This window comes from Zootermopsis nevadensis, unplaced genomic scaffold (genome assembly GCF_977971745.1).
Source record: "Zootermopsis nevadensis isolate Lab colony 2312 unplaced genomic scaffold, Znev_1.0 Znev_ptg000025l, whole genome shotgun sequence".
In the NCBI taxonomy this organism is placed as follows: Eukaryota; Metazoa; Arthropoda; class Insecta; order Blattodea; family Termopsidae; genus Zootermopsis; species Zootermopsis nevadensis.
The window spans coordinates 11,593,028-11,618,921 of NW_028259157.1; the positions used below are offsets into that span (position 1 = coordinate 11,593,028).

General features: G+C 35.3%; 3 protein-coding genes and 1 long non-coding RNA gene across 21 annotated transcripts in view; 3 read left to right on the forward strand and 1 right to left on the reverse strand.

The window, feature by feature from the left end:
• Cadps (calcium-dependent secretion activator 1) overlaps positions 1–5,845 on the forward strand; it is a 103,599-nt gene extending 97,754 nt beyond the window's left edge. For all 15 annotated transcript variants that reach the window (XM_087355996.1, XM_087355999.1, XM_022071494.2 and 12 more), the window contains one exon: positions 66–5,845. In XM_087355996.1, the coding sequence (XP_087212122.1) occupies positions 66–267 (202 nt within the window). In that variant the 3' untranslated portion in view covers positions 268–5,845. The remainder of the gene's footprint in view (positions 1–65) is intronic.
• Positions 5,846–6,292: 447 nt separating this feature from the next.
• On the forward strand, positions 6,293–9,447 carry LOC147872650 (transmembrane protein 60). Of its 2 annotated transcripts, none has more exons than XM_087356022.1 (2): positions 6,293–6,585; positions 7,800–9,447. In XM_087356022.1, the coding sequence occupies exon 2, from the start codon at positions 8,053–8,055 to the stop codon at positions 8,443–8,445; it is 393 nt and encodes a 130-aa protein (XP_087212148.1). In that variant the 5' UTR covers positions 6,293–6,585; positions 7,800–8,052; the 3' UTR covers positions 8,446–9,447. The 2 variants fall into 2 exon arrangements, with proteins under 2 accessions (XP_087212148.1, XP_087212147.1); XM_087356021.1 differs by lacking the exon at positions 6,293–6,585 and adding an exon at positions 6,597–6,813.
• Positions 9,448–9,587: 140 nt separating this feature from the next.
• SWIP (strumpellin and WASH-interacting protein) lies at positions 9,588–25,292 on the forward strand. Of its 3 annotated transcripts, none has more exons than XM_022071554.2 (19): positions 9,588–10,267; positions 10,841–10,980; positions 11,706–11,871; positions 12,328–12,518; positions 13,020–13,244; positions 14,487–14,732; positions 15,779–15,964; positions 16,582–16,680; positions 17,422–17,655; positions 18,016–18,348; positions 18,641–18,760; positions 19,179–19,344; positions 19,486–19,640; positions 20,004–20,183; positions 20,635–20,878; positions 21,658–21,875; positions 23,303–23,483; positions 24,048–24,241; positions 24,759–25,292. In XM_022071554.2, exons 1-19 carry the CDS (start codon positions 10,216–10,218, stop codon positions 24,873–24,875), a joined length of 3,447 nt encoding a protein of 1,148 aa, XP_021927246.2. In that variant the 5' UTR covers positions 9,588–10,215; the 3' UTR covers positions 24,876–25,292. The 3 variants fall into 3 exon arrangements, with proteins under 3 accessions (XP_021927246.2, XP_021927247.2, XP_021927248.2); XM_022071555.2 differs by having other exon boundaries at positions 16,603–16,680; XM_022071556.2 differs by lacking the exons at positions 23,303–23,483; positions 24,048–24,241; positions 24,759–25,292 and adding an exon at positions 22,452–23,287.
• Positions 17,897–19,319, reverse strand: LOC147872651 (uncharacterized). The gene is made up of 2 exons (XR_015537100.1): positions 19,215–19,319; positions 17,897–18,291 (listed from the first exon to the last, which is right to left on the reverse strand). It is a non-coding gene; the product is annotated as an uncharacterized LOC147872651 (long non-coding RNA).
• Positions 25,293–25,894: the final 602 nt, after the last annotated feature.

A 25,894-nucleotide genomic window follows, 5' to 3' on the forward strand; every position in this document is an offset into this window, starting at 1 on the left:
AATGTCAATTAACATAAATATAATTTATAGTGTTCCAAAACTAAACCCATCTTTTTCACATTTAGGGGATACCCTGAAACAGGAATTGATGATGATGGAGACAGGAGTAAACCAAAGGTGACAATCAGGGAGACTCTGGGAGAGGATGGAAACTACGTGGCCAAGATTACCAACGTTACCAATAATGTTGTCGGACGGATGGGCAATATGTTTGGCAAAGGCATTGGTGGTCTTACTAGCAAATTTGGTGGTGGAAGCTGGTTCTAGAATTGTAGTTATTTTGTTGTAATTTGTTATTTATCTTAAAAGGGCATATGTTGAGTTGTATTGTGACTGAGCTCTGCCTGTGATTGTTTGCCCTAGAAAAACCAATAGACCGCTGTGTAAAGTCAACACTCAGCTACATGGTGAATCACATATGGGCATACCAGTATATATATTAACATGTATATAATATAAATATATAAATATGAGATAAAAATAAGCCAGAGTAGTAGTAGTAGTAGTAGTAGTAGTAATATCTTACAAATTACTTGAGTTAATATTTTGACAAATTATCTTGCATAATGTGTTTGACTGTTGGTAGGATGTAGCTCGCATGTGACCTCAGGCCCTTAAGCCAAAGGTTTACATTGCAAGATTATTGTATATATTATAAAGGCAGCTCCAACACTATCATTCTTAATAGTTTTCCTGGAGAGCTCTGTACATATTCTTTTTCCTCCTCTTTTTATGAAACAAAACTTTAAATGAAAGCAAGTGTGCATCGTTAACTACATAAAAATATGAAAAAAGATCTTTGTTACAAGCAAATTTTACATGTTCGTGCATGATCCCATGTTCATACAGTGACATCATTGGCCATTTGTTATGCATTTTACATGCAAGTTATCATTTTGAGATTCATAATGTTTGGAATATTGGGGTGAAGCAACTAATTTTTTACCATTTTTAGCATAACTTAGGACCAGTATTGTACATAAATTGTTTGTCGAGTGTCTCCTCTCCAATTGTATTTGATACTGGTACTGACTACACAACCTTACCATAAGTCTGTTAATATCATCATGGCCTCTTTGTTTAAAACAATGGAACAGTGAGTCATGTTCTGGATCAAAGAGTGAGTTGACTCACAGTCGAATGCTGGTGCAGTGCATCGCTAGTTGTTAGGCATATGTTGGTGCAGAGAACTTAGTGCTAGCAGTGGTGCAGCATGAGTCTCAGACACACCAAAACCTAAAGAGCAAGTCACTTTTTATCACTGACATGGTTGAGTATATGTGATGCCATATTTAAATTCTTAGGAATAATTACAAGCTTACAGAAAACTCAATTGAATAAAAATTTACTTGGATATTATCCATCGTCTAGTAATAAAACGTAAAACGACGTTTCGGAGATGGGGCTCTATCTCCGTCTTCAGGTTCCTACTCAGTTGGGCCCACTCCGGAGATAGGGATTAGCTCTATCTAGTGGGCCCAACTGAGTAGGAACCTGAAGACGGAGATAGAGCCCCATCTCCGAAACGTCGTTTTACGTTTTTTACGTTTTATTACTAGACGATGGATAATATCCAAGTCAATTTTTATTCAATTGACTCTTCACCATCATCAAGAAGTTTTAGATTTGATTTACAGAAAACTGTTAGACTGGTCAGATATTTGTATTAATGTACAAAGGACACTGGATTCAAGGAAAATCTTCCTCATGACGTGATATTTCATATGTCGTAGCATCAGTGTTTGAAATAGAAATAAACAGTTAGTCTTTGGCCCTGTAACATCTGTCATCCATGAATTGCAGCTTATACATGATACAGCTGGTCGTGCATTGCACTAGCGTACCTAATCCATTAACCCAGGAATAAGATTCCAGCTGGCAACACGATAGTACTGGAGTTTAAATCCCCTACTCTTATATGATAAAAGTTAAAGGTATAAAATATAAGGAATATTTGGTTTCATCATAAAAAAAATATTTAATACCATATTTACATACCTGTTATCCCACTCCTAGTTGAATTCCATTAAAAATTGTCTTGTGTTGACGGTGTTGCCATTTCATATGATTATTGTTGTCAAGTGCCAGTCACAAGGCAGACGCAAATGTGAACAGTGTAGGTAGTAAAAAGAGTTGGACTTGTGATAAGATAGAAGACATTCTCCATGAAGAACTGTGTGATAAAATAAGTTCTGTTGTTGTTGCTGGTGTCTGGGTTACACTTTGCATACTGAAATTCAATCTGTTTATTGATCAATCTTCAGGTCTGTAAATGGCAGTGCTAATGGCACCTACATTTGCTAGCAGTTAAAATGTATACATGCCAAACTTCCAAATAATAGCACCTCTTTCCCTGTGTAGAAGAGCTGACGTGCATTACCATAGCATCCTATGTGTGATAAGATTTTACTTTTGCAGTAAAAACATGTAACAGTTTCTCTTCTATTTTGTATTTGCTTTTGGAACACCCATTATCAGTATGATATGAGGTTCTCACAGTGATGAAGATGCCGATGTTAGTCATCCGAGTTGTCACATTGAGTGGACCTGTAGTTACATACCAGTGTTTTTGGAGGAACATACTGCCTCCATATTCAGAGTTGAAGACTGTTATGAAGACCATACTCATATATTATACTGGTACATGTCATCTATACAGAGCCGTAAGGATCTTGGCACCAATGTTGCACTTATTTTACTTTGAATTTCCTATCACTCAGAATGAACACCACAAATTTTCCGATGGGTATAGGCAGAGCATTTTGTTCGTCGGCTCTCCCTTCTGTGACTAAATATTTCCTAACAATAAGTTGTGTACTAACTTACGTGATAAATCTTCAGTTTAAGCAGGTTCTAGAAGTGTCCTTCTGACTCTTACTGGCATTAAAACAGTTGGTGCATGCTGTCTATGCCATTGTTGTTACACATAAATATGGTAGTCACCTGTTTTAGGAATGACATAATATTATAACCACCACCATATATGCCAGATGAATGGTGTTAGTGTATAAAAGTGCATTCAGTCAAGTACAAACCTGTTATTAGGCTTTAAGAGTTGCCAAAGAGTAGCATTTTTGTATTTCTTGGTTACAAGACTGCATAAAACCTTGAATATCTCTGGGTAAAGAAAATGTCTTTGCAATTATATCTATTGCATTTGAAGCTCCACTGTCGCACTCATTGCGCAAATCAGGATCCATCTACAATGGCAATAACTATTCCCAGTGTTTCATTTCAAAAAATGTTGTTTCCTTTTATCTTGTATAATCTGTAGTTTGAAAACCCTAAATTTATGCAAAATTATGATTTTTCTCTGCATAATTTATTACATTTTATTCTCTTCCTCTGCACCTAGCATGATGAGACTAGACGTTGAAGAATGTCTTCAATCAGGGTTACTTTGAGTATTTGTACCACATACTTAAGTATTATTGGGTGAATTTTTAACTGACCATATATTTTGTTTTTTTCTGAGTATCAGTAATGACACTGAATGTTATGTTACATTGCATCCTGGGCCAACTTCACACAGATCTTGGATATGCTACAAGTTGCTCTGTGTCAATGATGCCACCCAGACAGCACACTATTGGGAATAATTGTGCCTGGTTTCCTGATCTAAAATGTAGAGGTAGGGAATTTCCCATATTTGACAGATAAAAATATGTGTTCAGACGCAGATGTAATTGTAAAGCAATAAATATGAATTTATCGATTTACATAACTTAGATCTACATGTTATTAATGAGTCTGGCAGAAATGCAAGTAACATGGTATTTGAATTGTGTGCAGGTACTGGCATGTTGTGATGGGCCCTCATGAGTTCCAAAACCTATATTAGCAGTTGTAGCTGACTTGTGTCATCTCTCAGGGTTCAGATCTTTGTTTGTCATGTATTGTACAGTAAATCTAGATTAATAGTGAAGGCTGTGTTCATGCATTCTATACAATTAAATTTAGCTTTTTGCAAAGCTGACATTCGTGATCCTCAGAAATGTATTTACGGTTGCATGTGATCTTCAGTGACTCCTTCCTATATTTCTGTTTAGTCTGTTTGTGGACACAGTCTTCCTTAGGGTTCAGTTTTCTTTAAAAAATTAACATTGGTAAGTTTTGATAATCACTGACTTTTAGAACCATGTACCCAACATATGTAAGTGATGAAATATTGTAAGCTCGTACTAAATACTATAATTGTTCCTACCCATCTGACATCTTCTGGTTTGACATGCATCGTATCAATGAAGAGGACAACAAAAGTATACTAATGCGCATATTTTAATGCTGAATTTAACCTTATATTAAAAACATGGAGAGAAGTGACTGAAATCTAACTTACAATTAAAAGAATTAGTTGTCATAAATGCTGTGTCAAACATGTATATATAAGATCAACTCCCTTGTAATGCAAGTGACAGAAATGATGTGGTTGGGACCAAGTTCTTGAGGCAAGTAACACATACACTGTACATGCTTTTTAATAAATGCCTCAGCATATTTTGAATTGTCACTCCTCTTCTCAAAATGTCTGAACTTAACTGCACTGACAAAAATTATATTATTGTATTGTTATACTCGGGAGAACATGGGTACATGGTTCTTGAAAATTGAGTTTCCCAGTGTAATGTTTCTTCTTATACAAACTACAGGATGTTGTGTGAGCATTCAGAATTCATGTAGTAACAGAAAGCATTCATCATAATGGATATGCTTTGACATGCGTTATAAGAGCTGTAAAACAGAATGAAGCAAATAACTAATATGTATTATATTAATCATAGGATATTCAGTATCTCTCTACTGCTGTTGTGTAGACTAGTTACTTCAGTCTTAGCAAATAACACAAAAATTCTGAAAATAAAGAATTGTGATGCATATAATTATATATATAAACATACACAGACAAGAATGTGTGTACATACAATATAAATATGATTACATGCATTCCTCAAAGTGTGCATTACTGGATCACTTATCTCTTGCCATTGTAATCTAATGAGGGCAGATTAAATTACATTATTCTAGCAGAAATGAATTAATATAAATTTCAATTAACTTAAATTTTAAAGAATGCATACAGTACTGAATAGTTTGTGTGAAGTAAAATTTTTCATTCCAGGCAACTTCTTAATATAACCTATTAATTCAATTGTGAATCAGTAATCAATAATGAAGTACGTTAACCATTCATTCACTCACTGTAATCTTTCTTCATATGATTAAGCAAAACAACTCTCCAGTTGTTTATCTAAGTAATTCTAGTTGTCAGTCAGTTGTCCATGTTTACACTTTGTCACAAATAAAAATTCTTTCCCCAAACTGGCCAAAAGGAACTCCAAAAATTAAGGGTTTTGCTGTTACATTCCTTCCGGAGCAGATTGAGCTTCACTGTTTACTTGGTGTTCCACCTTTTGAACACCTATGTCTGTGTAACTTATCACCTTCCCCACATTCCTACATATCCTACTTTTGAGCTTCCTTCTATAAATTTTTTCCAATGATCCTTTGGGTGCAGTGCCTTGTCCTATTGCCCTCTGACACCCTGTCTTAACTTTGAATATTTGTAAAACTGAACTATACTGCATGCATTTATCTTGTATAGTTTTAAGTCCAGAAAGTATTTAAACCATGTGGCAATGTGATATATGAATTATACTGTATTTCAGTTAATTGAATCTTCAATGAAAACTTGAAATCTCATGGAACCTGAATTTTAAATTTAGGACTATACTTGATCTACATGCATGACAGCACTGCACCCAGGCCCCAGGTGTACTTTGACAAATACAGGACTGATGTAAACAACTGTGCAAGAGAGAAATAAAGGCATATTGTGTGGTTTGAAGATTTTTCTATCCACTCTTCCTTGTTTGAGATAAAGGGAAACTGTTTACTGCACACATTTTCAGATATTCTTTGAAACTCTATGAAAGTATCACTGCTGATATGTAACATATAAATCTGTATGCCCATTAAAGAGATAGGTTTATCAGGTGACAGATAATGTAAATAATGGGACCAGTTTCTCCCACTGGTGAAAATGTTTATGTTTGTCTTCTGGGTTGTAATGCTGTGTGGATTTCTATAGGTTGTTAACATTTTAGATAGAGACACTTCTGGTAACAACACCTTTGCATTTGGCATATGAAAGTCATCTGTGTGCCTTATGTTTATAACTTCTCCATTTATTCTCATCTGGTCTGACCACTCAGCTACCCTGACTGAGGTTTTCCGTGCTTTTCCTCAGTTGTAAGGCAAATTCCAGGGTACAATTCAAGAGGGGCACGGCGCGCTAACCCCAATCACGGAGGCCTTCAGCCGAAGCGGCCCCACCGTCTCTGGGTTCAAACCCCAGAGAACCAACCAAGCAAAATCCTTTGCACGAAAGACATGTTGCCTGCCGTGATAACCTCTCATCAGTAGCAACAGACCCCAGTTTGAATAGCCGAGGCTCCCACCACGACAAAACTCCGATTTTGTTATAAGGTTCTGTTTACCATTTCTAGCAATGCTTTTCTACGCAGAAATGGTGTTACGGTTCACAGATCAGGAGAAAATCCCAGCTAGGATGCGCAAGATTTCGCGGTAAGTGACGACCCATCCTAAAAGCATTCGTTCCACAACCACTGAACGAACAACAAACGACAGGCTTTCATGTGTTCTAATGGGTACAGCTTTAAGTTAGCTAGCTTCTTAGGTTGGTACAGCATGGTGCAGTAGACGATAAGAAATAGAAGCGAACGAAATGGATTTGAAACTCGTTGAGGTTAAATTCTCTCCTTTATAATCTGGACATTTGATCCTACTAAGGAAGTAAGTATATATTGAATTTGACGTGTAAAGCAGTACGGAACTTTGAGGTTGTGTTTATTATTAACACCTATATTTTAATATAATACGTGTTACGAAACAAATTATAAACTGGAATGACTTACAGAATCCGAGAGTTTTGCAATCCGACTGTCTGTAGAATGCATAATATGAAAAAGTAAAGTGTGGATATTTAAAGTGACATTCCACATTGCTTATTTTCGTAATTCGTAGTTTTCAGTGGTGTTCAGGGCTATGTGCTTGTTTATAATGCAAGGAGTGGTTATTATTGAACAGTGACTGAAGTTGATGTAGCAAATTGATGTATTATGTGAAGCTTTCACAGCAGCAGTAGTTGATAAAATCCTCTCAGGCTATCAGCCATGTCAAATGGTCTAAAGCCATATATGTTTGTCCTGAGGTGAAAGGATGCTGTTCCCTTGTTTAGAAATTGGCTAACTGCCAGTAAAATATTTCACTCTTAAGCCATCATTCCTTAGTAATTCCAAGAACAGAATATAACCTGCGTCCATGTGCCTTACCTAGTGAAGGAGCAAATGAACCATAAATCTTACCCAGTAGCTCCTACATGGACAGATATCACTGACAGAAGAAGCTAGACTCTTGTTTATACAAAATATTAAAAGTGTATAATACATTCCTAAGTATATAAGTTATAATTTTAATAAAGAAATAAATCAATGCATAGAGTAAACAAGTGTTGGGTATGAGATTTGGAGAACTGTACCTAGTTTTTTCTTAATCATTCTTTCATCATTACAAGCAGCTAATAGGGATAACATTTTATAAAGGAATAAATCATTTTTGCATGTGGAGTTAGTATTCACAAACTTCAATAGGCACTATGCAAAGGTGTTGGTATATAAAATACCATTGAATCAGGATTTGGCAACAAGCTTTTAATGAAGTATATTATAGTTCATTGCTCTGGAGTACCTACAATGAATTTCTTGTTTGTTCTTTTGCAGTGATGACAGTTCCTGATGTCTATGTCAACCAGCACAAGCCCATGATTCAGTAAATGAATATGAAATTAAATAGTGAACATGAGCCACCAGTATTTGAATTTAGAACTTCAAAATTCATGACATAGAGGACTCACATTTTTCATGTGTAAAAGTCATTTCAAGATATATATATATATAAAAAATGCATCAGAAGAATCAAGATGTTAATTTTTACCCAAAATAATCTTCTATAAAAACATTTTCATTTGTGACCATGGCAGTTTTACACAGAGCACTGTTTACATGGTTTATACTTTTAGTATTTTTAATCTTGCTTGTTCTCAGGTTAGATTCTCGTACTCAGTGGAACTGGTTTATTGTGTTTGTCCCATTATGGATTTATGATAGCATTCTACTTATTTATGTGCTATTTAACATGATTTCTCTCTGCAAAAACAGTCATGAAAGGATGTCTATTGTGCGGAGAAAAGTATGGTATATTATGGCTATCATATTTAAAATGGCAACACAGATTATTTTATGCCTAAAATTGGAGTATCCTTCTTGGAACATTTCTATAATTCTTGTTATGCTTCCCATGTGGATTTTGTTCCCAGTTTTGCTTATTGATGTGTTTATGACTTTGGTAATTCAAACCCATTATTAGCAGATTATCTGAGCATACTAATGAATTCATGCCAATGGTGCAAGTAAAATAGGTAACAGATTTAGCATTTGCATAGACTCATCTTATACCAGTATTCTGTGTCCAAAATTGGCAGAGCACACACGATTAAAATGAACTTAAGACAGCATCCTGAAAATTTTCTTCCATTTATGTAATTCACCATGTCATTTCATCACAGTAACTCTTTAAGAACAGACCAGCTATAATACAACTGTATTTACATATGTATTTAGTTTAGTTAATGTAGTTCATTGGCACTGTAATAATATTCATTGACGTGTCAGTTTTGTTTCATTTGGATTGCAAAGGTTTGACAATAGGCCCACACGGAAAGCTTTTTTTTTTAGGATTTAAGGTGAGGTACTCTGACGATAGAGGCATCACATCCCTCTACTATGTACACATAATTGAAAGACTACATGGTGCAGCAGCCCAAGAGACCCAAATTGGTTTCAGAATTCTTTGTAAAAACATGGCAAGATATTGATTCTGAAGTTCCTGATGATGGTGTAATATAATCTGGATTGTTGGGTTTTGGACCTTGTTCATTGATGTTATAAAAAACAGAACATTTTGAGAACTGGATCTAGCCTCATCTTCAGGAGTAGTGAAGGGGGTACCTGCACTGTGGGGTCCATTACAATGAGCTAATTCCAAACACTGGACATCCATTGATTGGGATTAGCTTCACTACACCTGAATACAAGGCAAGATCCAATTCTCGAAACTTTCTGTGTTTTGTAACATAAGACAATGAACATGGTCCAAAAGCCCAACAATCCAGATAACAATATATCATTCTGACATCATTTACAATGGTGTACTGGTACTGTTAGCTACATATGTTGTTTTCTTTATGCGCTCAATTCAGTAGTTGGTCCTTTGGTCAGTGATGGTGTTTGACTGTAGTAGGATGATTAATACAGTATTATATAAATCATCAAAAAATTGAAATTTGTAATAAAAACATTAGATGCAGTATCTGAGAAATATAGTTTTCCAAGATACCCTGAGCCCTGCAATTTGGACATTGTCCTGAGCCAGTTCCATCCTAACAGTCCAAGTCCAGCCAGCCTATACTCTCATCCCATTTTGTCTTACAAGTAAGCACATTCCAAGATGTCTCCCTCACCAAAATTATGTATGTATTTATTTTTCCTCTGTTCAAACTGTATGCCCACCTTATCATAGCCTCCTAGATGTCACTGTCCTAAAATATGGTATAGTTTAGGTGTAAAAATATGAGGCTCATTTGAACAGGGTTGTCTCAGCAGCAGACTTGCCTTGTTTGATTGTTTGTTGGTACTTTATTTGGGCATGTCGCTGAGTTTATGATGTGATTGGTGTCCATGCTTAGGGCCCCCTTCATCATTTTTGACTATTGGACACAAAATTGTATTTAATCAGATCCTGCTGATAAGCTGAAAACGGTTGATTGCAAAATCACCTGTAACACCCCCGTCCTTTGTTGCATTATCCATGGTACAACTCATCTACGGCTCTTTTCGCCTTTACATCATGATATCATCGTTGAAATCATCATTCGGTTACGTTAATATATTTCGTTTATCTGTGTATAATATTGTCTACGGACCCGTGGAATCCTTAGAATTATTGCCTGTGCTTGGACTGGATATTCGAAATGTGGAATAGTGAAAATTTGTTCGCGTTTTGAGACAAATGTAGTAAAAGTCTCGATAATGCCTGTGATATAACTTTTGTACGTGCAGAAGCAGGGAGAATCTAAAAATGTTGGCGGGAGTAGAGTGGGATTACAACAGACTGGAAGATGGAACACACAGTACGTAATTCACAGTTTCGTTAATCTAAAGAAACACCGGTAGGTATGTCAGTGAATGTATTCATCCAAAATGACAGGAGACTACAAAATTGCATGATGATGAACTTCATAACAAATATTAGGATTCACTAGGTGAACAACTGTTAGTTTCTAAGGAAGGACTCAGCTCAGTGGAGTTATGTAATTGATTTGTTGTGTTTGCCCACTTTCTTACTTCCGTATTACACATAAACTTTAATTTAATAATTCCTCAATCAAATATTTGTTGTATATAATGAATACATTATTGTGTTAGTGTACGCATTTCTTCCAAATGGAATTAATGGACATAGTGCAAAAAATAATGGTTATGTTAAAAAATGTACAAATTGTACTTAGATGTATGCAGGCTTTAAGCAAACAGACTACTATCAAACTTCTGCATGCTTCAAAGTCCTCTTTACATGACAAAAACAATTTCTGATCTAAAAGAAAAGAGTAGTAACTATCTCTATGGAACAGAGTTTCTTTCGAGTAGTTGTAAGATTCTAAGATGCTTACATAGTCAGTGTTAGCTAACGTTTCACATTTCAGAAATTGCTGGTGAAATCCAGTTACGGACATACGGTCAGTTTCTTGAAGAATATGGTGCTCAGCTTAAAGGGATTGAAGAAGCTCTAGAAGACAGTGTGTGTGATTCCTGGGATGTGAGTCTGAACCCTATCTCCCTGCAGGTAAAGTACTGTATGTTCTTGTTTCTAGTTGAGTACTAATATAAAGAATTAAATTATCCAGCTTACAGTTTTATTATAATACCGTTTTCGTAAAACTGTATTAAACATTTGAAGATGGCTGTCTTCTGAGATGTACTGTATAGTCTGGTAGATACTGACTGACATTTCAGAGAAACTTATTCTCTCCATCTTCAGGGCTGCATCTTGAGCTTAAATATTCTTTGTCTATGGCGCGACAGCCCAAAGTTGAGCCTTGGCCTCCTTCTTAAATGTTGGTAACTAATTACAAGTTACTAGCCAGAGGACCAGCATTAACAATGCAATATAGTATGATACAAATTGCAGTTGACATAAACCCTTCTTACTGAGCACCAAAGAATAATTTTTTGGTAAAGAGAAACAAAAGCTTTCAAACATATATCTATTTCTTGTGTCTTAAAGATTTTGTCAATGTAAAGTGCTAAATCATAGCCTCCATTTGGCATGTTAAAATACATTGTCTATTGCAGGTTTTTGTATTCATTCATATTAAATTGTTAAAGGTTTTAAGTAATTTATGTGGTGGTGGTGGTGGCAGCACATTTGTATTTTATTTCTACTAGATTACACAAGAGTACATACATACAGCCTTGTTTTCTCTTGTGTTTCTTTCCACTTGAGTATCCTGAATTCCAGTTAAAGAGCCCAGTTTCAGGAAGTGACATGCATTATTTCTTAATTTTCAGTTTGTGCCATATGAACGTACAACATTGTTGCAGCTCATAGACACTGATAACAAGGTCTTAAACAAAATTTTAGTTGTGTTTGCAACTTTGTGTGCTGAAGTGAGATATTTGCAATCTGAAGCTAAAGACAAATACTATGATATCATTCTCTTCTATGGTGAAGGAGGTACGTGCACAGCTGTTATGTACAGTATGATTGATCGTTAATTAAAAGATCAGAACAAATATAAATTTATTAGAATGTTTTTAACCTGCAGAATATATATAAAATTAAACACAAATTTTTAGGATGGTTTTGAATGGTGATTGTAGATTATCCCAGGGTAATATGAAATCTGATCAGAAACATTGAGACTGAATTCACATCTCAGAGAATTTTCACTGTGCAAGGAAGTGGCTGAAATAAATATATCCTGAGGTGTTACTTCATATCTTCTTATCTAGGTGTTTATACAGCTCGTTTTATTGCCTTCTGTAATTCACAATCAGTGTTTAAATTCAGAACACTTTGTTTTGTCAGGCGTCAGTTTAATGATGTCTGTGAATACAGAACAATATATGTGTGTCAGATTTTGTGAGAGGTGACAGCCAGAACTTATGAATTGGTGTAATTTGTTTTCAGGAGAAGGGAATTTGCAAGATGGTGCTGCCCAGTTGCTTGTGAGCCGAATGCTGCCTCACCTACAGGAGTTATCTTGTTTTGTTAAACGTTGTGAGCAGGTAGCTGTGCAGATAGTGGAACAGCTAGCAGCACTTTACAGTTCCTCCAAAGATGCTCCACACATTATCAATGCCACAGGTATCCATTTTCAGGTATGGCTTCACATGCTCAAAAATGATGTGGATTAGTGGTTTGCATGATTTAAATTTGACACTAAATCATATTCAGTATTTTATGAGACTTCAGTGCTAGTAAGATTTAAGAAAAGTTTAATTTTTTGTGCTAATCTCAAAACTAATGATTTTTACATGGAACATTTTGATGTTTTCATGTGACGCTCCAACATCCTCCTATAAGCTTAAATATTCTCATCACAAAGAGAGATGGTGCATGCAGATCTCAGAAACTGTTGAATGGTTTTGTGAAAATTAACTGTTGTGACTTGCACATCAACCTCTTATACGAGTTGGTTACAGACGAGCAAGGGATGTTGGCTGTTGCGTATTGATTATTGAGTTTGTTAGAACATGTCTTGTTAACAGAGGGTCTATGCCCAAATCTGAATTGGATAACAGTTTCCACTGTGATTTGCCCTAGAAATTGTATATTTCATTCCCACTTACATGATCTTGATATGTGTTTGTGCGTTACAGGATGTGTTTGAACACCTTGGAGATATTCTGGTTATACTATTAACACTTGATGAAGTGCTTGGTAACCATAGCACACTGCATGACCATTGGATAATTTATAAACGGACACTGAAATCAGTACACCATGATCCGTCAAAATTTGGAGTTGAGTTGGAGAAGCTGAAAAACTTTGAAAACCTCCTTTCTAAACTTGAGAATCATTTGCTAACTGGAAAGATTTTCCAGGTATGTTATAGATTTCTAGAGTTTAGTTTCCAATTTCATAAACTTGTTACATGTATAAATGTTTTATATTTGTTAAATATTCAACTTCTAATGTAATGAGGATTGCATTGAACAGATTCAAATGTTCATATAATTTGAAGTGTAAGATCTATATTTTCATGTAAACTGTACCATACATGTCAGAAACAAAGCGATTTCTGTTTTCAGAATTGAAAAGTTGTAAAATAACCTGAATAGGAATAGGAAGATGACTTTGTTTGGGATGGGTGAAGCTTTCTGGTTATGATCGTGACATGGTTTGTAATTAAGTGGAAAGTGTTGCACCACAAAGATTACTAACGTAGGTAGTGGAGTATGATTAGTGTAGGCCATACTGGCTGAAATTTTGATCTTAATTTTTCCCCAAGTTCCTCCATAAAAGTGCACACTTTGTTGTTTTTTGTTGATTTAAAATATAACACAGAACTTCAAACAATATTTTGTACGTTCATACATTTCATAATACGATAAAACCTTCTTGGTCCAGACTACATGGGGAAAAGATTAGGCTGGATTTGGCAGTAATCTGGATTAGCGAAACATATGTGATATTTGAGACTGAAAAATTATATTGTAATTGTTACAATATGCAAACATTCTGAGTCGTTGTGCAGTAATTTCAAAGGAAACTCAGGTGATATTAATATTGGGAGAAGGGACAGTGCGCATAATTTTCTATCTGTGTTGCATAATTCCTCAATTGCAGGTTGAGATAAAACATTGTCAATAATTAATATGGTTTTTATGTCTTTCAGAGCTGTCTTCAGTTTCTTTATTTGAAATGTCCTAACTTTTGAAGGTGATTGAATTAAGCTATATCCAGAGTTATTAGGTCCAGGCTGCCAAGTTTTGAAGTATTAAACTATTCACAGCTCAGATATCATTCAAAATCTGTATTTTACTGTGTGTCTGAAAAGTTATGTATTTTTCATTTGACAGTTATTAGACCTTTGTTCAAAAGATGGTGAAGATTATAGATAATTCTGTAAGAATTCTGTTCAGATTTACTCTGTTTTTTAATATTAAAGTAACTTCCTTTTGTACAGACAGACAGAGAAAATAAATGTGTGTCTGTGCATACATGAACATGTGTGTGTATGCATACACATATTGTCAGTTTTTCTGTCAGTTTAAAATATGATTTAAGCATAAGAGTATCAGACTGAAGGTGTGTCCAGTTTTGAAATGTGTTTTATATTACAGAAAATGGTAGAGCAGTCATTTGGTGGGACAAAAGGGTTTATCAGCAAAAATATCTCTCTGGCTGAAGAATTTAATCTGTACTTGAGAAATGCCATCACTGTTCTGGAAATGAAAGCCGTAGATCTGCCGGACTCTGAACATTTGATGCTGTGGGTAAAACTCAGTGCTCTGTATGTACTCAATTTCAACTTGTTTGGAACAGTTGACAGGAAATTGTTCAAACAATTGTGGGATCTCAATAAAAGGGTAATTTGATTGTATATCTTTCTGTTATTTTTAAGAGCATAATAAAAGTGTAGACACTGGATAAGTATCAAGATGGCTGTCTTCCGAGTTGCAGCATCATGTAGTCTGGTAGAAGTTTACCAATGTTTCAGAAGCACTTGCTGCCTCTGTCATTGCTTTGCATTGAATTCATTGACTAGGAATAGGGGTTTCCTGTTTGAAATTGCAAGAGTTTTTGTCATTTTAGTGACCCTGTATGATATCAACATTAGTACAACTTTCTTAAATCATGTTTCTAGGCTACTTTAACATAATCAATATGTATGAAGTTTTATTGCATCAACTTCTTATATAATAGCCAATATCTGTATTAGCATGCCATTGTGTGATGCAGAAATAATTAAAATTTAAGTTCTGATGTGACTCTGGTAGCAAGAAATGCAAATGAGGCTATGGTGGAGTCTAGCTGTGTCAGTGTTCTGGATTGAAGCAGTCAGTTCGATGATGGTGTGTTTGGTTGGAATCTGGCTCCTTTTGCTGTGAAAATGATAATAAAGATAATGCTTCTGTAATTTGTGTTAGTGTTCAAAACATAAGTATTCATTCCTGTCAAATTTGACAGTCATACTTTGCTACTGTCGGCCTCGATGGACTAGTGGTTAGCGCGCTTGCCACTGGACTGAAGGTTCACGGGTTCGATGCCGACCGAGGTCAATGGATTTTTAAGGGTGATAAAAATCCGTAGCACAACTTCCTTCGGAGGGGAAGTAAAGCCGGCGGTCCCATGTCTTAGATTTACGGCATGTAAAAGAACCTTACGAGCATGAACGAGATGTTTTGTAAGCAGAATTCAGCGGCCATTTCTCACCCAAGTCTCTCCTGATTCACTTCTAGATGGCTCTGGCAGTCAAATCGGATTGAGTGGAAATTATGTAGTCAGTGGGCTTGTCACTCACTATGTATAAATGCACGCTTCAAAGACTAAGAAACCATTACTGGGTTAAGCTACTAATAGATAGATAGAATTTGCTACTGTCCACAATAATTTCTGATTTTATGGCTTTCAGATTCCAGCAGTCACCTTGGTAGGAAACATTCTTTGGTTTCCAGAACAGTTTCTTTTAACACATTTGACACATATGGCTAAACTTATAGACAAGAAAACCCAGCAGATTGTGCAGACTCGTCGGCAGGCATATCTTCAACAGAAAGCTCAGAGTTTACCTAAGGAAGTTCGGACATTTTGTCTTCAGGTATCATTTGTAGACAGTGCTATTGAAATGTAAAATTCACTGTTAAATAGTGTATCTCATCTCTAAAGACTTCAGTTATACTAGTGACTAGCAGTAGGAATATTGAACCTTCAAACGTGCCAGAAAAGAAAAGCTCGTGTATGCTTTACATTTATGTTTCGACATATATGTGAAACTAAGCAGTTATGTGTTTCAGCCATGATGTAACGTACTCTCAATTTGTAAATATTTAGTTCATATTCAGTTAGGCACTGTGTGAATCTCAGAAAAAAGGTAAGACAAAGGAAAGTCAAGGAATTTTTTGTTGGATTAAATTAAAAGTATTCTGGAAGGGGAAGAGAATATAGAAAGGTTGGTGGTAATACATGATTTAAGATGAAGAAGATATATTCTGAGGAATGTTGCATGCTGATAAAGGGAATTCAAACCCCCATACTGTGGGACTGCTGACCAGATTTTAACTCGGGGTTAACAGTTTGGCAGTATGCTACTTGCAATGCTTGATCAACTGGAATGAATCTAAGCCATGGTGCATGGCCAATAAATGTTCATGAATTTCGATATATAATATGTAACATACAAGTGTTTCCCCATTTTTAATACATGTGCTTATTCAGGCTTGTTTGTGGATGGTGCAGATGGAAACGACTTTAAAACGGGACTCTACTGTACTGAAGTTGGAAGATTTGAACCAAAGGTGTGACTTATTTCTACAGGTTTGTGTTAGGTTTATGTCTTTAATAATCTTCTTTTACTATACTTATATTGGCATACAAAGTATGTGTGTAGAACAGCTTCAACTCCTGATATGTGACCCAGAAACTTATAAGATAACAGTTCTTATACACTAATATGCCGTGAGGTAAGTGTCATGGGAAATAAATTGGTTTGTGTATGAGACATTTGCTGGGGTAGAAGAGTATTGTAAGCATGCATATTTGACAATGTAATTGAATTATTGGTTCCCTTTTTTCTTTGACCCATCCTCTCTTTTCTGTCTTTCGTTTTTGTTGCTTTCTTGTTTATGTATAGTGCTTCTATATAGAAGATTTTTGCCAGTATGTTAAGGTTATGTTCAACAATTTAAACTTATTTTGATACTTTTTTCTTATTCTGAAGAAAAGGTACTGGTATGGTGTACCAGTCTGTTGTCACAAAAGGGTACTGTATGTATGTACCACGTTTATCTCTTTAATGCTTAGTTCATCACTGAAGTAATACTTGAAAGTGGCAAAATTGTTGAACCAACATGTGGTTTTTTGGCTTGTAACATCATGTAGTCCCATCAACTCTTGAGGCAGGGGATTCCTCTGAACACTGGTAACCACCTAGAGACCAGACGGCCTCAGTCCAAGTTTTCACTGCCACAAATATCTCATATCTCAGCATTTATAACTCTTTGTGGATTATATCCCACTTCAAGTTCTGCCCAAATTGTTTATATGATTCTGTTTCAGGGAGTTCAGTATGCTTGTGAAATTAGTCACTTACTAAAAACCGTCACAAATCTTCACGTAACTCTCGCAAAACCGATGACTAAAACTTCTGTGTTGGCTCTGTGTAAATTAGTTGAACTTCTGAAAGGAATTCAACACATGTATCTTCACCACAACATGACCATTGCTAAGTCAATAAACCATGTGGTTCAGCACTTGGCATTCCAAGCTCTCAGCATCATTGTTTCAGCAAAGGTATGTTTTCATTGGTTTTCAATCAAATCTGGCCCTTTTATTTAAAAGTGACAAAAAATAAATAAATACTTGACCAGCTTAAAGTTGAGTTGTGAATCAGATTGTGTTTTGGATAGAGTAGCTTTGCAAAAATGGAACATTTTCCTGTAGTTATTAATCAGATCAGAGTAAAAAGGAATCATCACATAATGTAAAAGATTAAACCAACTTTAAATTATTAAAAGAAAGAATACAATAATAATTAAGAAAAATGTGTTCAGAAATCCCCATTTTCTTTACAACTTTATTGTAAAATCATAACTATAATCATGTTTGTGTGAAATCTGTTATTGTAAATGCTTATATCCTCGCCTGTTCCAGAAAGGCATTGTCCAGGACAAGAGGTATAGTGAGAAACATCTTGACATTTTGTCATCTCTTGTGCTGGCTGAAAAAGTCTTGTATGGACCAGGTACCAAAGAAAGACGCCTTATTGCTTGCCTTGCTCTCTCCACGGCCAATCAGATGCGAACATTTCGTGATGATGAATGGGCAATTTTAGTAGCACTGCTCCACAAACTCGACATGATGTGTGATATACAGGAGAAGGTTGCATCTGCTTGTGACTGTTCATTCTTCTACTGGCACAGAGTTATACTGCCAACATATTTTGCAAATCTTTATGAAAGTAAGGTGGACTTGCACCGTTTAGCGGTAAGAACTGGATGCTTTATTACTTTCTTAAATATGTTATTACTTAGGTGCCACTGTGTGTGAGGTACATAGTGTTTGTAAAATTCAAGTGTGGGTACAGATACAACACATCGTCTTTATATTCCATTTCTCTGTGCTAGCCTTATTTTTAAACTTCTTTCTGTCATGTTTTAGTCAAATCATGATCCACATTTTCATATGTTCATCTGTCTCTGTTTTTTTATCATAAATTGTTACCACTCTAAATAAAATTATGTTTTGCTGCAGTTTGGTCCATTTGAAATGTTTTCAGTACATGTTCTGTGTCCTGAGGGACTGCATTCTGGCAATGGAACGGACCAAGCATAATTCATCGCCACAGGTCTTGAAAGATTCCTTTGACAGAGAAATCTGTGGATATCTCAGTGAACAGGTAAAAGTCATTGTGAATTATAAGTTATTTCAAGAATTCCCAACTTTTTTCTTTGGGGGGGGGGGGGGGGTGACAGGCAACCAAGAACAGCTTGTCATTTATTAATTTATAGTGGACAGTGTATGAATGTACTGAAAAGATAGATGCATGTTGAAATAATTGCATTATGATCGTTTTCTCGCTTTTGCTATACCATTTGGCTCAAGAGGAAATATTAAAATAGTGTGACAGATAAGCAGACAATTATAAAACTGAGCATTTTAAAACTCATTATGAATATTCTAAAATTCTCATTGACACCTCAAAATGATTCTGAGTGCACCAAGGTGCCCACAGATATATGGTTGCTGATCACTTATATATTTGATGGGGTCATCCATTTGAACTGAATCAGGCAAACCAGGTATTGTGATTTTAGGTTCTGCAGCCACTGTGCCATGATATTGAGACAAACCTGAGGCTCCACGTCCATTCACATCTTCAGTTGGACGATAGAAATCCGTTTCGTGTGGGAGTCATGGATTTTACTCCTTTTCTCAGGTTGAAGCCCTTGCGGTTCTTCAACAGATATATTGACATCAGAGGTAAAAATTAATAAACACATTTTCTACATTTACTAAATTTCATTATGACTGTTGCTCATGAATGTTCTAAACATATTGCCAACTTTATTTTATGAAACTGTTTGGATGAAAGTATACATTCTTCTCTATTGTCTGATACAGGTTTTGTGGAACATTACTTAGATCAGACATTCTACAACCTGACAACTGTGGCTCTTCATGATTGGAAGACCTATGGGGAGATGCGTAACCTGGCGCAACATAACTTTGGCTTGGCTACTGTCGAGGATCACCTGCCTAGTCAGACATTAGAACAGGTAAATCTGTTTGCATACCAGTATTTTAATTTTGGATCCAGACCACGAATAAAATGTTCACTCTGCTGCTGGCTTGTTTCTTAGTCCAGCCATTTTTAGCGGTACACAAACATTTTCTGTTTTGCACATTGTGATAATCAGTCTGCATATATTAAGGAATCACAAAAAGATAGCTATTATCTAGTCACAGAAGATGAAACTGTGTGCTCACAGTGCACTGTAGAAGAGACATTTCCTGTCATCTCAGAGCATGTTTCCTGGTTACATATGGTAGACCGAAGAAAACATATTACACTTAGAATTTACTATAGTGTTACAGTTACCATATGTTGAGTTCATTACTATAAATGAATTTCATTGCAGGGTCTGGATGTTCTGGAGATCATGCGGAATATTCACATCTTTGTCTCCAAGTATCTCTACAATCTCAACAACCAGATATTTGTTGAACAGTCGAGCAACAACAAACACCTCAACACCATCAACATCCGGCACATAGCTAATTCCATCAGGACTCATGGCACTGGGATAATGAATACAACGGTAATCATCCGTTTAACTTTTTTGAAGTCTCACATTTGTTATGGTTGTAAGAAGGTTATATTATAGATTAATGATTATTATATTTTATTATTTGGGATAGACCAAAGTCTTTGTTGTTTGTCATTTCCAGATTATTTAATACACTCTCCCATATCTGAGCTTTGTCCAGAGTATCGTATCTGACCTTGGTCAGATAGCCGTGAGAAGACAGAGAAGGTCTTCCAAAACACACTTGAACATAATTTTATCTTCTGTCACTAGATGGTGCATGTACCTTTCAAAATTTCTTAAACACAGAAAATCACATGCCATTAATTTTTTATTGTGTAATACTGCAGAATGTTGGTGTGCCATTTAAATAGCCGGGCTGAGAAGTAAGCAGGAAATGGAGTACCTGGGAGTAAATGTGTTAACATCAGAGGTATTGTTTATTATTTTACTAATGTTTCAGGTAAATTTTACTTACCAGTTTCTGAGGAAGAAATTTTTCATCTTTTCCCAATTTATGTATGATGAACACATCAAGTCACGTCTGATAAAGGACATACGATATTTTCGAGAAAATAAGACTCAGCTGGAACAGAAATATTCTTATGAGCGAGCTGACAAATTTAACAAAGGCATCCGTAAGTTGGGTGTTACTGCAGATGGACTCAGCTACCTGGACCAGTTTCGAATGCTGATCAGCCACATTGGTAAGTTGGGTGTCACTGATGGATGTTACTTAATCATAGTGCATTGACTGTTATATTCTGATTGTTACTTTGTAACTTATTGTAAGGGAAATATTGTTGTATTGATGAATATCCATATAGTTTGGTTCTTGTGATAATGTGTGGATGTTTTCCTTTCCATTCTGCTAGTCTTTAAATGAACACAATGAGATTTTTACCTCCAATATATTGTTATGTTTAAATTAGGGATGTCAATTTATACAAAATTTCATATTAATATTGAAGGTGGTCATATTGATACCAGATTTGTTATTGGTTTAGAAGAATTTTATTTGCTGCAGGATTTAATTAACTTCAGTCTTAAACATAATATTTTGCCATTGTTTATATTATAAATTATTGTAAATAAATTTATATTGCAGTGTAAATTTCTGGCACTAATTAAAGCATTCTGTTTAGATGTGAGTGGTAAGTTTCATGGTTTGCTGTCGGCATTTTACAAACAAAGTTCCATCTGTAGTGTTGCCTAAAATATTCTGCAGAGGGTAGGGTTGAGATTTAAATCTTGAATCTAGAATTTTATTTCTTAATAAATAATAAAAGTATCAAACAGTATGTTGATGGACTAAATTTATATTGATATCAAATAATTACCTATGATTTTGTATTGATTGATAAATGTCAGACAACCCCTAATTTAAACACAATCATTTAATATTGAAAACAAATCATAAACTTACATGTGATGGACAAGTATAGTAATCACAACAAATTAGTGTCTAGCTAATACTGTGATCCAGGCAATGCAATGGGCTATGTCCGGATGATACGGTCTGGAGGTCTTCATTGCTGTTCCAATGCCATTTGCTTTGTTCCTGATTTGGAAGATATTGTAAGCTTTGAAGACCTATGTAAAGAGGCTGATCTCTCTAATCAGTGCCGGTCTGCAGCTCACCGCCTTGATCAAGTCATAGGAAACTTAGTTCGTAACTTTGCAGAAGGAACAGAGTATTTCAAGGTATGTGTGTTAGAAGTGTGAGAAATTGCAGTTAGTAGTACATGAATGATTTTTGATACTTTGGTTTATTCTCATGATTATTTTTATCCAATGAAGTACACACTTGAGCTTCATTTAATGTGATTTCATTTAATTAATTTCTATATTTACATGAATAATAAATTAGTAAACACCAACAAATAATTTGTACTCTTACCTCATTTGTGAAGTTTATAATATCTCAAAATTTGCGTATTTATAAATATATTAAGCTGCCATTTTTGGCACTCAGTTGTGTGTTAATAACAAGAACAGGAATACCAACCTCTGATGGCTAAATGTCACATACATATTCATTGTTATTATATCTCAGTACACACCCTTGTTAGAAGTATGCTTTACAAAGAACTTCTGTAAACATCATCCCACATTTTAGGTTTCCTGAAATTCGTTAGATGAAAGTATAATTGACTGCTTCTGAGTTGGTAAAATACAAAATTATTGTATGATATGTGAGCATATATTGCATCAATTTAAATGAATTGTCAGTGATCCATATGAAGGTTACAAGTGTATGTTACTTTTGTTCTTTTAAAGGTATTTATAATGCAGATGAGAACTGTAGTAATTCCAAATGCCATGTGAAATAGAGAAAGAGGTCTGGCTAGTTCTTAGTTTTTGTTGAATGTGGAAACATTATACTGGACACCATGGACATTAACTCTAAACAGAATGTTAGTATTTGTAATATAAATTATTCACACAGAATTGACAGATTGTGAAAATATTCCCAGAAAACGTCAGTTAGAGGTATAAAATCGTGATGCAAGCAGGCCACATTCACATCAGTATTGGCAGCTCTCTGCTGGGGTTTACATAGTAGTTGGGAGTTACAGCATTACACTATACAGTAAATATGTTATGTTAAAATACCATGAATTCTGGTAAGTTACTAATGCTGTCTTTCAGTACTGTAGCATACAGGGTGGTGCCATAAAAGCTTAAGTTTCAGAGAAATTTCAGATACTACTTTTCTACACTTAATTTCTACATTTTATAACGTGTGATCATTTATAACTGAAGCTCTTTCCACAGGTTATGAGGTATAAATATATATGGTTAGAAAGAAAATTTCATAAGCTTTACAGTGAGCTGTAGAATGTTTCTCTCAAATGCATTATCAAAGGTTTTATTAAAAGAGCGACCTCATGTACCTGCTTTTTTTTTTACTCCAGTGGGGGTGATTTTTGTAATGCCTAGTATTTCAAGCCACTTAACAGAAATTAAAAGAAAGTACATACGCCCACATGGTCGGTACTGGGACTAATATGTATGCCATATTTAATCACAATCCTGGACTTCAAGGTTCAGTAGGTGTGTTGGTTTTTCATGGAATTACTGATAATCAAATCAATCAGTCAATAATGTGAATCTTGCTGTTTTTATAGCTTCTGGTTGATGTGTTTGCTCCTGTGTTTCGAGACCCAAAGAACATGCACCTTCGCAACTTCCACATCATTGTTCCTCCACTTGCAATCAACTTTGTTGAACACTCAATCACTTGCAAGGAAAAGATGAGCAAGAAGAACAAAGTTGGAGCAGCATTCACAGATGATGGGTTTGCAATGGGTATTTCTCAAATACTACAATATCACATTTAAGAAGGCCTGATCGCATCTCAATATTCCGCTTCGAAAAGCATCGCGTCCCAATAATTCTGTGTTATGATGACATGGCTACAACTGTTTTCATACAGCTTATGTTATTTATCAGTTCAAGACATTAATCTGTCAAAAGATGAATTTAGAAATTATGCCTATTCCAAGCAATAGTTTCACCCTAACCAAATGTATCTGAGCCATAAAAGGTCCAAAAGATACAAGTATCAAGTAGGTCCTCAGTAGTGATAAATGTCATATATGTTTTAAATTTTTATTTTGTTTCATGTGTTCTGTTGTAGTAACAGTTTGAAATTAAAACAAAATTACTTTCTCTGTGCAGACAGTCATTTTAAATTCACTCTCATCCATTTGCATAAATATGGTATATGTGACAATAATTTTCAGATTTTAATACAATTCACATTTTTTATTTTAACAAAGATTTAATTTTGTGTATACTTTAGAGGTCCACTGCATTCTTTTCTAACATTTAATGATTGTATTTTGAATGTAACTGTTGTTTATTTACTAGGTATAGCTTACATTTTAAAGCTGCTAGACCAGTATGAGGAATTTGATTCACTACATTGGTTTCAATCAGTGAGAGACAAGTACAATAAGGATAAAGCTTCCCTTGGGAAACACGGATCAGTGGTTTCAAAAGAGGATGAAAAGTTGCAGCAGACAATGACTCTCACTGCAAGGAGGTTGGACATGTATCAACACGTAAGTTGAAGTTGGCCTCAACAAGTATCAGAAATGCAGCACACAAGTACAAAGAGGCTTTTTGTATGTTTTTCACATAATAGGAGACCATTTTTCTCAGCCATTAAATACAAAGTGAAATAAGAATCAAGTAATGATGGTTGATATATCTTAGCTATAGTTTTCTGAGGAATAGATTAGGCCGTAACACTTAATAATTTCTTCTTTTAATTTTCTCTTAACATGTTGCATACCGGCCTGTTTTAAAATTTAAATAGTCCTGTTCCTGAATATTTAATGTTTCTTCCCTGAAGCACTATATTTAACAAACAAAAACATGCTTTTATTTCTCCCTTGTGTGTGATTGCTTTAGTCTTGTGAACTATCAGAAGAATAGACTTCCTGATTTGACTGGACACTTCAGTGTTTTTGGTGATGTCCTTTTTATGAATTTTGTGTGCGGTACATATTTGATTATACTGTGAATGTAGACAATGTATATGCATTTAGTATTTTTTTTAACTTTTTTCCTTTCCAGGAATTTGATTTGTTGTACTATAGTCTCAGTAGTGCAAGAATATTCTTCCAGAAGGAAAATTCCACACTAGAAGAGGAAAATATGAAGACTGAAGCTACATCAGCAAACAGCTTTTAATGTTTGTCTCAGTGACACTAAACAGAGTCAAGCTTCAGGAGTATTGTTTACAATTCATTTTGAATGTTAAGTTGTTTATCAGAGACTTTATTTGCTGTCAAGATTTTAATGAACACATTTGCCCTGATCTTTATATTCCATTGTCTTATGTTTTAAATCGGTCAGATTAGGTATCTACACAAAGTGAACCTAGAACAACACGGAGTCATACATGAACATAACAAGGAAAAGCCAAACCACTTTTCTCGTCATTGCTGCTGACGCGAGGCAAGTGACAGTGATCGCGCACAGTGGAATAGCTGTGCTCCGGTGTACCCACCATATCCTTGTACCGTCGACAACACATGCATTTATTCATGTTTAGTTTTCTGTGAGTGCTGAAAATATATATCCTTATACATTGTGTTAACCCTTTAAGTGCTGCCATTTCATAGGTGCCTGTGTGAGCTTTCTTCCCCCCCCCCCCCCCCAATTCCTGATCTTTTTGTGTTAGTATGTTTTTATTGCACACTTCTCTGGTTACCTTTCAGTTTGTGATCCCTTACATAAGACTTTCCACATAAACAATATTCTAGTCTTGTTCTGCTGATAGTGTGATGCTTTTTACAATATTGGTCAAAGCTTTACACAATTAGAAATGAAACATTCCACCCTTCAAGACATGGATTCTGGTACTAATTACAAAGAATGAAAAGGAGGGGGTGAGAGAATTGTAGTGTTGAAATGGAGAGGAGTGTGGAGAAGTTACTGCTAGGCCATAAAATCAGTGAAGACTAAGAACTGATTTGGTACTGTACACTGGCTTTTAGGGATGGCCCACATCAAATGTGTCATAACCGAAAGCCGAAGTTGTACATTGAACTCCAGCCATGAAAACAAATTCAGTGATTTGATACTGACTGCAAGTCAGATCACGTATTTAATTTGTTTTGTAAAATGAGTTGCTAATGTTCAAAATATAAGTAGCTGGAGACATTGGTTATGCTGTGTTGCCAGAACCAGAATTTTCCTGCAGTAAA

Coding starts and splice junctions, on each gene's coding strand:
- SWIP (XM_022071554.2), top strand. CDS start 10,216: ATGTTGGCGGGAGTAGAGTGGGATTACAACAGACTGGAAGATGGAACA. Junction 10,981..11,705: donor TGAACCCTATCTCCCTGCAG/GTAAAGTACTGT, acceptor CTTAATTTTCAG/TTTGTGCCATATGAACGTAC. Junction 18,349..18,640: donor TGGACTTGCACCGTTTAGCG/GTAAGAACTGGA, acceptor AAATGTTTTCAG/TACATGTTCTGTGTCCTGAG.
- LOC147872650 (XM_087356022.1), top strand. CDS start 8,053: ATGGCAGTTTTACACAGAGCACTGTTTACATGGTTTATACTTTTAGTA.